The sequence below is a fragment of the Leuciscus leuciscus genome (assembly GCF_965113295.1).
Source record: "Leuciscus leuciscus genome assembly, chromosome: 9".
Taxonomy (NCBI): Eukaryota; Metazoa; Chordata; class Actinopteri; order Cypriniformes; family Leuciscidae; genus Leuciscus; species Leuciscus leuciscus.
This window is the reverse complement of record NC_138733.1, coordinates 34,012,152-34,024,274: the sequence shown is the minus strand read 5'-3', so window position 1 is coordinate 34,024,274 and position 12,123 is coordinate 34,012,152. Positions and strand designations below refer to the sequence as shown.

The window sequence follows — 12,123 nt, the reverse complement described above, 5'->3', positions numbered from 1 at the left end:
AACTGGAAAAACTAGGTCACCTTGTGTCACGGCCATCAAGTCTGTGTGAACCGGAAGTTGAGACCGCTTTCAGCATCCACCTTGTTAGCAATACAACTTTTTTTTTCAATGCGTGGGTGTTGTGGGTCAAAACCAACTTTAGCTCATTTAAACCATTCAGAAAGGCAAGGACCGATCATATAAGAAATCACAGACGATAGATTCGTTTTGACGTCTAATTACACTGTAAAGTTTTAATACAAAGAAAATCCAACAAGCAACAATTAATACAAATTCACACGCATAAGATAATAAACAAAACAAAATATTAACGAAAATAATAATAGTAAGCAGGTAGAGCAGCTAAAGAACGTTCAACATAATGACCAAAATAAACAACAAAAGTAAAGTGGCAGTCCCTCACATAAATGTCCCAGGCCTGGTCCTCTCTCGTCCTTCACTGTCGTCACTCCTTTTGTGTTTATTTGACAGTAATGTGTATCGTAGACAGGAAAGTAGGAGGAGGGAAATGAGATCGGGACATGAGCCAACAGCTCTTGCACGTCCTGAGCGTGTGCATTGAACCACAGCTCTGACTGAATGGCATTGTGACTTCCAGAACACTACGGTCAAGTTGTGTTAGTCATGTGTTTATATTCCCTGAAGAAACTTCCCAGACTGCTTTGGCATTATCCGGTACAGCTCAGTGTTTATCAGACGTACGTAATGACACAAACAGTAGATCTGTTTAGAATGTTTACCTTTTGACCCAGTTCTTACACCCTTTAATGCCTGTGCCAACTGCGAAATTCTTAATGGTGTTACACACTCCTTAAAAAAAGATTTGAGATTGTGTTCCAGTCTTAACCTGGCTTTAAAATGCACACTCCCATTGTTCATTGCAGCACATGTGCATGGACTGCAAGAAAAGCTACTGCAGCCAGTGCTCCACTCAGCAGGACCTCCAGCCGTGGCTGTGCCACACTTGCCAGCGTTTCCGCGGGATCTTGTACGAGCGAGCTGAGCTGATGAAGCTGAAGGTGAAGGATCTGAGGGAGTATCTTCACCTGCACGGGGTCCCCACGCAGATGTGCCGAGAGAAGGAGGAGCTGGTCGAGCTGGTCCTCGGCCAACAGACACCTCCGTCTGACATGCACATTCCTCCCCCAATAACCACACGCTTGGACCCGCAGGAAGACCCTTACACTCCAGTCAACACAGCAAGCCTGTCGCAGGACAACGGCACAACAGAACTGGGACCTCAGGCTCAGACAACAGAAGATGCACAGGTACAAAAAGATCCAAACTGTCCTGTTCAAAAGTTTTGTAATGTTTTTGAAAGAAGTCTTTATGCTCACCAGGGCTGCATTTATTTGATCAAAAACAGTAAAAAGTCAAATTGTGAGACATTACAATCTAAAATAAATTTTCTATGTGAATATCTTTTGATGTCAAAGCTGAATTTTCAGCATCATTACTCCGGTCTTCAGTGTCACATGATCCTTCAGAAATCATTCTAACATGCTGATTTGGTGCTCAATTATTAATAATTGTTCTTATTATTATCAATATTGAAGTTTTTGCTGCTTAATATTTTTGTGGGAACTGTGATGCAGTTTTCACGATTCTTTGATCAATAGAAAGTTCAAAAGAACAGCATTTATTTGAAATAGAAAACTTTTGAAGCATTATAAATGTCTTTACTGTCACTACTGATCAATTTTATGTCTCCTTGCTGAATTGAAGTATTATGTGACCACCCTGAATTTAGTTGGGTCACAGGGATATTGGATTGTTTGTATATATTTCTCTTTCTTTCTTTCTTTTATTACCTACACATGTCTATTTCAGTTTACTTGTATATATAAGTTTTATTATTTTAGTGAGTTTACATTGGGCAGCTCAGCTGCATTTTCTGAATTCTGGTTCAGCTGAGAGAGTGGAGTTGCCGTGACTATACAGTATATATATATATATATCATATACATACATGCTTTTGTCATAAAGAAGTCCATTTGTGTATACTTACGAGTTCAGCCAGTTGTGTGAATTAGGCTAGACTAGAGCATGTCTGTACATGGTTAAGGTTCCTATCTTGATTTATTTATTTACTTATTTATTGTGATTTGATTTAAGTATCTATATGTTATATGTATTTCAACGTATTTATGAATCCTGGGATTCAAAGTGTCTTAATGACTCTGAAGTACAATGTTGATTAAAAGACAACAAAGAGGACCTTTAAGCAACCACTAACTATTGTCTCTCTTTCTCTCATTTACTGTTAAGTTTTTAAACTGCTTGCAGTCCTCCCGACTCCCCCGGGACCTGTAACAATTATTTTCTCTTTATTTTTTTTTTACTGATAGTGTATCACAGTTTCCACAAAAGTATTAAGCAGCTAAACGGTGTTCAACATTAATAATAATAAAAAGTTTGACCAGCAGATCAGCATATTAGAATGATTTCTGAAGGATCATGTGACACTGAAGACTCGAATTCAGCTTTGACATCACAGGAATAAATCATTAAAAAAAATATTCAAATGAAAGTTATTTTAAATTGTGATAATATTTTACAATATCACCGTTTTTACAGAATTTTTGATCAATTCAGCCTTTGTGAGCCTTTCAACCTTTGACTGATAGTGTACTTCAGGAAGTCAACCTGCCAAAGGTTTGCTTGTGTTTGTCTCTACACATTAGACTAGGCTAGGAGAAATTATTTTAAAACTGAAAGAAAGAAAACCTTTCATGTGCTTCGATTAAAAATGAATCCATCTCACAGTCCCTTGCATGTGCTTCACTTCTCAGTTTGGTACACACGGCACTGTAATGCACAGCTTTAGAATGAAGTGACTCATGTGACTCAGTCTCCTAAGCACACTAGGGAGTGTGTGATATATAAGTTAGAGAGCACAGCTGTGTTAAACTGTTGGCTGCGACCTTTGACCCTTAGAGCTTGGCTGAGGCAGCTGAAACTGAAATGGACGATGAGCTGCAGGTGGAGCAGGAGATGCAGGTACCTCCTGAAACTCATCACCTCTCCTCTTCTTCTTTGTGGCAGAGCAAAGATCAGTGGCCGTCGCCCTTTACAATGCCTGGGACTCTTTCTGTCAGTCTTCTGCAATGAAAAGATTTGGCCTCTTGATGATTTATGCCGTCCTCAGTAGAGTCCGTTTAAAGAATGTCTTCTTCCGTGTGTGTGTGCCTTGTGCGTGGGAAAAGACTTGGCTACAGGCTGGGATAAATCACTGCTTCTTTAAAAGTCTGTTTTCAAGTCCACTCTTTGTCACACCAATCCATCTTAAAGGGTAACTCTCGCCAAAATGCAACCGAGGCTCTTTTTGTTAATCTACCCGAAGCAAACTTTCGTTTAAAAGCATAATTAGAATGGAAACGCCACATTTAAGATTGACCGTATTTTCGTTTTCGGTCAAATTGCCTTTTGAATGGGAGTGCTTGGGGCACGACTATGATAGCATCAAAATCACTATTTTTAAAACACTAAGGAGGCTCGACACAACATGAAACTGTGCTGGAAGTATCACCAGGGGCTCTACACATGAACTCCAGCATTGAGAACATTGTTTGTGTACACAGTTTACAAAAAAGAAAGATTTTGACGGTCAAAAATAGTCCATCTCCGAATGTGAATGAACTGACTCTGAATTTTAGTGTTGTTTCTTATTTGAGGATCATCCTTTTTCAAATACAAGGTCAATTTTGATTTTCACGAACGACAAAAAACAAAACAAATTATCCGTGAATGTATATGGAACTAAGCTTTAGGAGCTTTCCATCTTTACTCTCCTCCCTGTTACGTTGCATTCGGTGATCGACTATTTTTGACTGACAAACTGCCGCAAACTGCAATGCTTTTACACGAAACTTTGCCTCGGGTAGATTAACAAAAAGAGCCTAGGTTGCATTTTGGCGAGAGTTACCCTTTAAAGGGATAGTTCATGGATAAATGAAGATACTGTTATTATATGGGCAGCTACAGTGGTTTACTGAGCAAACTATTAGGCCATGTGTCCACCGAAGTGTGTTTTTCCCGGAGGCTAGTGTATTTGTCCAATTGTTTTCAATGGGAGGCGCCACGTTTTTAAACCGGGAGCAGCTTGACTTTGAGTGCTGCGTTTTACCTAAAGTTCAGCATTCTTCACTGTCACTTTTTACCCAGCTGTTCAATCACAGTGAAGGAGGTGTGGGCCAAATACCACACCGACCAACCACCACGTCCTGCTGAGACGACGGCAACAGGCGACAACAATGGAACAAAATCGTTGAAAATAAGAGCCAATGTAGATTCTTTAGATTCGTATTGACATTTAATATTATAACTATCTGGGAAATTCGATACTAGTTACAGTTCCGTGGATATTTTGTATGTAGCAAATATAGCTTCTCTCTCAACTGAAAACAAACAAACATCAACGCTCACAGCAAGGCGTTTACTCATTTAAAAAAAAAGTCTGTCATTACTGCTGCAACACACTCTTCATACTGAAGTTTATGGTAATTACAGAATTATTGTTCTGTTCTTTCTTTTGCACTTCACTGAATGACGTGCACCTAAATCTAACGTGAAAACAGAAGAGTGTGTTTACCGTTATAACATGGAAGAAATCAAAGAAACAGGGAATTCAGGGCAGGATAAGGACTTGGCCAATTGACTAGTTTTTGGAAACGAGAGAGATGATGTATCATAGAGCCAGGGAATTTGCAAGACCTGTCAAACTATCGTTGCGGAAAAACAGAGTAGGGGTCATTTACACCGAATGTGTTTTCATTTAACTTTCACACAAGTCATAATTGATTTGGTTTAATTGTGCAGGGCTTTTTTTTTCTTTCTTATCTTAAATTTGGTTCATTTTGTTGCCAAGCCCCCGTTAGTTTCCGACCTTAAACACCCTTAATGTCACAATGGAACAGAAGTAGCAACAGATCCTTTATTTCATATTGTGAAAATGAGCTTTTTTTTAATGCACGCTCGTTTTTCACTTTTGCTTTCGAACCGCACATTTTACGTTAGATATTTGTCAATGACGTTCAGGACCTGTCGCTCATCAAATCCTCCGACATCATCTTCTCAGTAATCTCTCCTTACTCTCTCGACACGTGATCAGTGAAATCTGAACCGCTTTCGGTTTATAATTGTAGTGTCTGTTGTCCAACTGAACTAAATGTTTTTATTTCTATAAAAAAAAGGCAAAACTACAGTGGGAGAGTAATGTAATCGGTGTATGACCGAACACCATGTAACACTGACTACCACCTAAACATTTATGAATAGCCTAGTTCACAATAAGATAACAAAGTGAATTTTCATTTCATGCTAACTTAAGTTTTCTTGGATGGTGGATGACGGGTGATAAAATCCCGTAAACTTACATTAATGGACTCAGCTCTTTTGACTTTTCACCATCCATTGTAATTGTTGTGCATATGGCTCCCCTTCTTCTTTTTACACATAGGGCTAGATTTACTAAACAGGGCAAATTAGTGTGAGAGTGCAAACTGAGCGACACGCAAATTAATGAACTGACGCAGCTGGATCATTTCCATAAGGACCAACACAATCTACCAAGAGTCTGGTTTAAGATATATAATGGTGCAAATACCAGTAAATCGACTAGTGCAAGCCTTAGTAAGTCACCTTGATTTAAAAACTCTCCTCCCATAAATGTTGTGTCTGAAAGGGAAACTCCTACAGATGCATATGCAATAAGGTCAGCAAAAATAACTGTCCATGCCTTTTCAGCGCTATTTTTGCACTGTGTGTCTCTAGTAAATCCTGACAGTAGTGTTTTTGTTTTGTTTTGTTTTACGCCAAAAGAGGGCTTGCGCTGGCACGAGCTGTTAGTAAATCTGGCCCATAGTCTCTTATACATATAGTCTCTCTGTTGGTCAAACATGGATGGTCATCTGCCCTTCAAGCTCTACATTAAGCAAGATAAGTGCAGTGTTTACCATGTGGTGGAAGGCCGACATAAACACACAGTACCACTCCTTAGCTTAATAAAAAGGCTGAAGTTTAGAAGTTATCTGCACAGGACCTTTAAACTGTAGATGTTAATGAACCACTCAGCATGTTATCTCGATCCTAGCATTAGCATATAGTGTTTGCATAATAGCAGGATGTGGAGTTGATCAAACTTGCAGTAATCCTTGTGTGTTTTTGTAATCTCCCTTCGCATCTATCTTAGCATGGCACATGTTCTGTTTGTGTTTTGTCTGTCCGTGTTCATGGTGGCCAAGATTCTAGATTGTGTTGTTGGGGCTTTAGGTGGCAAACCGTTTAACATGTTTCTGAATCCGTAAAATTGCCAGGTTCTCTTTCTCTAAAGTTGGCTTTGACTCTGTGGGGAATGATGTGTTTGGTATGCCAAGAGATCAGCCGAAGAAAACCACGTTGTTTGCGTACTCTCACTCACTCTGTCTCTTGCTCTGTCAGTCTTCAGACACTGAAGAAGTGTTGGCTCCTGGGCGACGGGCGTCCCTCTCAGACCTCGGATCAGTGGATGATATCGAGGCGTTGAGCGTCCGGCAGTTGAAGGAGATTCTGGCCAGGAACTTTGTCAACTACAAGGGCTGCTGTGAGAAATGGGAACTGATGGAGAGAGTCACGCGTCTCTACCACGACCAGAAGGACCTGCAGAACATGGGTAAAGAGTTTGATGTGATTGGACGAACAATAGGACGAGGGCTAAGATATTTTTATTTTATTTAATTTTTTGTAGTTTTGTTTGTGCTATTTTTCAATCTAACATGTAGTTGGGTAATGATAAGTGGTATTTTAGTTGGTATCCTGACCTCATTTTCTTAAGTAAATGTAAAAGTTGAGTGTATCTGTTGATTACATTAACGTGGGCTGTATTTTATTTTCACAGTGTCTACCGCTAAAGAAGGCACAGGTGGGTTTATTTCTTATGACTTCAAAAGTTAGGAATAGTTTTTGTTAATATTTTAAGTGTTCATTTAACTTTTCAAGAGTTGTATGTCCATTTTATTGTGAAACTATGAATAATTTGATTAGTCAACAGATCACATAATTCTGTAAGCTTGCAGGTGGATTTCACAAATATGCATATTACAGTTTAAATCAGTACATTTTATTTTGGTCTATGACAAATTAGTGTTCAAGTTTAAGAAAAGAAAAAATCGAGTTTAAAATGCAAATGCCAATTTCCTAAAAAAAAAAGTTTCCTATTTTCTTGTTTTTACACAGACTCTGGAATTGTGACGGCGGTGGAGGACAGCCTGTGTAAGATCTGTATGGACTCGCCCATCGACTGTGTCCTGTTGGAGTGCGGGCACATGGTCACATGCACAAAGTGCGGCAAGCGCATGAGCGAATGTCCCATCTGCCGACAGTATGTGGTGCGGGCAGTGCACGTGTTCAGATCCTGAGTGACATCTCCATTTACACGGTCCTTCCCTCGAACAACGATACTGAATAAAACCGTCAGGTGGCCTTTAATTCTTGAACGTTTATCTTGCTGCACTTTAAACGACAGCGAATTAAGATCGCGCAAATCTCCAAGCAATAACTGTACTGGTTTCAGTTTCTCTTTAAGTGTGCCTTCTGGATGTTTTGAAGAGGAAGCTTTATTTTTTTGATCATGTGATCCTGTCACATGTGCAGATGATTTAAAATCAATGCAGCATAAATGGCCATTTCTGCCTCCGCCCCTATTAATAAACACTGAGAGGATCATGTGAACGCACACATGCTGCGCTGCTTCTTCTGAAAGTGCCTCGTATGTCACTGCCCTGCTGCTCTTCACACACCTGTTGCTTTTGTACTCCTCCTTTTTAAATAATCTCCTCTTTAAAGAACCCACATATTGGATCTCAGGGTTGATCTAGCATCAACATCCAGCCTGACACGGTACGAATGTACTAACAAGAATTAGACTTTGACGAGGAGTCACGCTTGATCAAACCGGTTCTCATTCGGACTCTCAAAACGGAACCCGATCAAAATCCTAAGGAAAGAAACCGTCGAGTTTTAATGCAGAAATATCTTAATGGCCTTCATTTTCTTTATTAAAGAAAGAACAAAAAAAAGTCTAGCACACTGTGACACATAGTAGACCAATAGAGCTTTAACCCATTCGGTCTTCGTCTGGTAGTCGAAACATTTGTCCAGCAGTGTGCTATACTTTTGTTCCTTTTAAAAGTCCTTCTTGGATGTTGTTTTGGTCATGCACCTGCTCTGAAGTCGTGCACATACCATTTCATTTTCTTTATGCAAAAATTTCGGTGTGAAAGATGATGCGTTATTCTGGTTTCTTGAGGATTTCATGCCTTTCAGACCCCTTGTAATGAAGGTTTCAGTCTGGACCTGATGGATGACGTCAGCGCTCGTCGTTGTGTGGTTGAAGAAGCCTCTCTGGTATGACAGTCAAACTGCTGTTGGGCCTGATGGGCCTAAAAAAGCAACGTGTGTTACCGCGCAGTGCTGGAGTTAGCGTTCGGGACCCTCACAGTGCTGCCAGCGAGCCGTTCGGAGGTGTTGTTGGAGGTAGATCTCTTGCAGGAATTCGATTAGCAGCACTTTAGCCTTCTACAGCCGTCGACAGAGGAAATATCAGATGAACGTGCCTCAACACTCCTACTGTTGGTGCCTCGCAGGTCACAGGACAAGTAAAGGCCTGCTAACACACTCCATTCCCTCAAGCTCTTCACATTCAGTTAGCATCGACCCGCTCTATTCTTAGGAAGCCGTGTGGAAACAACAACGTAAAGGAATGTAAGTGTTCAGCTTCAGAATTCACTCTTATTCACCCTCATGCCATTCCAACCTTTTTATGTACTATTAGTCTCCACAAAACAGCACGAAGGACCATACTTCTCTATTGGGAGTTCACAAAATTGTATTCATACTTTAAATTCCAGAAAGGGTGGCGCTAGATGCCTCACACCAGATCTGACATCATTCATCGCATATGTTGTGTCCAATCACGTGGGAAGTGTCAATGTGGGGGATTGTTGGGTGTTTTGTGACCAATCACGTTGGACGTTTCGATATATGCCTGCAAATGGGATTCCCAAAATGGGAAAATCCTATGGTTTCAGATGACTTGGAATATATCACATATTATTCAGACATATGGACTATATTAATAAAAGTATGGTGTGCTTTTGTTCTTTTTGTGGAGCTTAGCAGTATAAATCACCAAACAGGCAGATTGAACACTCTCCCAAACATCTACTTTTGGTTTCTAGCTGGAGAAGGAAAATAATACAGGGTTGGAACATCATTAGGGTCAATAAATAACATTAATTTTACATTTTTTTGGAGAACTACTCTTTTAAATAGAAAGGCACAATTGGTTGCAAATGTAATTTTTCTGAATGTAAGGCTTGCCAACTGTTCAATGTCTTATTGCCAGGGTTGCCGTAAGGTTTCCTTCCGACAGGAATCACTGTCACAAAGAGAAAAGTGATATAAATATAGTCATACAAATAATAAATAAAAGTTTCTGCATTCAAATCTCAAGAGGAGCTAATACAAAATTGTGTTGTTCAAAGCAACTTTGGATGACTTAACTTGATTTCCTACCACTGTGAAGTAATAAGAGAATAATCGTTCAAAGGACCAGTTTTGGATCAATAATGTTGTCATGAGTTCATGATGTGTAAATATAAAGAGGCAACACTTTCATTTTCATTACAAATGTGTTTTAATGGTAACGGTGTGAAGCAGATGACTTAATTTCTTAATATGAACTTGATGATGAGATATATTTTAAAAACGTACTAAGCCACCAAAGTAGATTTTGTGTGTTTGTTCGTTGAAGAATTTTGTATTAAAATATATTTCCACCATGTTTTGTGTCTGCTTGGTTTTGTTTTCCCAAGTACAGTGTCATTGATTGGTGAGAGCAGGCGCGACGCGCGAGGCGAGCGGAACTAGTTCTGCCGGTTTGACTGTCCCGTGCTCACGCTGCCAGCTCGTGCTGCTTATCTCCAGGTGAACTATCAGATGTGCGGAGAACACGCTATTCTCACGAGGGTGGAGGATTGTTATTGAGTTACAGGTTATTGTTAGCGCTTTCCTTCAGACTGAGCCCCTCCTGAGGCTACAGACGAGATGCGTTAGAAAGCTAATGAACAGTTCACGTAGAAGCATTACAGAGACATTTCACAACAGGGATTACACAGACAAGATACATATATATATGTGTGTGTGTGTGTGTGTGTGTTTGTGTGTGTGTGTGTGTGTGTGTGTGTAATGTATGTATAATATATGTGTGTGTGTATAATGTAATGTATATGTATGTATATATATATATATATATATATGTGTGTGTGTGTGTAATGTATGTATAATATATGTGTGTGTGTGTGTGTATTACAGGGCGGGTTGATTTGTTTCAACGGCATATCTGACGTTTCAGCCATCAAGTTTCGTTTTTGTCTTCCAATGAAAACAGTTCCGAAACGAATTCTTTACATTTCTTTTAATTTGAAGCGAGCACAGGCACAGTAAAGTAAAACAATCAGGAAATAATTTCAAATATGTTGCATATTAATTCAAGTACATATTATTGCTTTTTTTTTTTTTTTTTTTTTTTTTTTTTGTGGGGGGAAAAACAGTATTTCACAAGCATTGTCAGTTTTGGTTGCTTATATAGACAAGTTTTCAATGGTAGCTTGGGTTTTACCTCTTGCACTATAGACTCTCTTAATTTTTAGAAGTTGCTGCATTTAAAAAAAATAATAATAGGCCCTAATTGCAATATTACACACTTTATATTAAACAAGGCATTTTGAGATGCCACATCTGAGATCTATGGCGCACAGTTGAGGTTATTTTTTATTAACCATCACAAATGCTGTTTTGACTCAACACAAGGTTTATTTTTAAAACTTTATTTTAAAATACAGTATAATGGCACCAGACCGGATTCTGAATGAGAAAGACTTTATAAGCTTCATGGCACACAGTGACCCCTTGTGGATAAAAGGGAATTCTGTGTTTCAAGTAGACTAAATTAATAATTATCAAATAAATTAGCTTAACAAAAATGAGCACTAATTTTGCCGTTTGATCCCATTTATCTCTTTTAATATCCTGTGTGTGTGTGTGTGTGTGTGTGTGTGTGTGTGTGTGTGTGTGTGTGTGTGTGTGTGTGTGTGTGTGTGTGTGTGTGTGTGTGTGTGTGTGTGTGTGTGTGTGTGTGTGTTTCAGAGAATAATAAGAGTCATACAGGTTTGTAATGACACGAGATTGAGTAAATGAACAGTTTGGGATGAATCTCTTTAAGAGTTATGATTAGGTGCTCAGAAATATCTATTATAAGAATATTTCTCCTGTTATTTTAGATACGGGAACGATTGATTAAATGAGTGGAATTAAATGCGTAATCAACACCTTCCTTTAGAATTAAAAACAAGAATGGACACGTTTTAAACGTAACGAGTTCATTGCGACAGCAATAGCTTGCGATGGAATAAAAAAAAGACAAAGACAGGCATGTCAAAGAGTTTGACACAACTCAAGGTGAGTGTGTTCTGTGTGTGCAGTAAATACTCACGGACGTGATCGCAGAAGGTATACCATCATACAGTCATTCCTGCCCCAGTAGATATAATAGTCCAGGCAAAGTAACTCATTTTGGAGCCAAAAATAGAACTAATTGTAAAATAATTTTTTTCAGCTTAGATCATTTCTGTGAGGTGTCCAGAACAACATACTAAAAGTCCTTAGAAATCCTAGTTGAGGAAATATGTTAAATTCTCATCAATCCGAGATGTGTGCCAATAAGGCCAGGCAACAATACACCCCAATGGGGCTATTTTTTTCCTTTACTCCTATCAAAATGAAACTTTACACAATGTTAGTACCCATGAAAAGTATATATTTATGCATAGGTTAACTTACTGAATGGACATGAATGTGTTAGTTATTTGGCCCCTGTTTTTTCTACTTGTTGCTTTATGGTTTCTTGGCCATAAGTCAATTAGGCCTAGTGTTGAGCTCATTTGCATATTTAAAATAGATTTTTCAAAGAAACTTGTAAAACAAAAATGTTACTTTTCATGTATACTTTCACTGTGTGAGGTTTTATTATGATAGGAGTAAAGGAAAAAAACTAAGTCCATTAGGGTGTATTTTGGGCATATTCGA

At 38.9% G+C, this 12,123-nt stretch overlaps 1 protein-coding gene across 8 annotated transcripts in view; it reads left to right on the top strand.

The window, feature by feature from the left end:
- rffl (ring finger and FYVE-like domain containing E3 ubiquitin protein ligase) overlaps positions 1–9,820 on the top strand; it is a 54,245-nt gene extending 44,425 nt beyond the window's left edge. For 7 of the 8 annotated variants that reach the window (XM_082180696.1, XM_082180695.1, XM_082180697.1 and 4 more), the window contains 5 exons: positions 885–1,268; positions 2,938–3,000; positions 6,439–6,649; positions 6,875–6,898; positions 7,213–9,820. In XM_082180696.1, the coding sequence (XP_082036822.1) occupies positions 885–1,268; positions 2,938–3,000; positions 6,439–6,649; positions 6,875–6,898; positions 7,213–7,394 (864 nt within the window). In that variant the 3' untranslated portion in view covers positions 7,395–9,820. The remainder of the gene's footprint in view (positions 1–884; positions 1,269–2,937; positions 3,001–6,438; positions 6,650–6,874; positions 6,899–7,212) is intronic. The other variant, XM_082180702.1, reaches the window with a different exon arrangement.
- Positions 9,821–12,123: the final 2,303 nt, after the last annotated feature.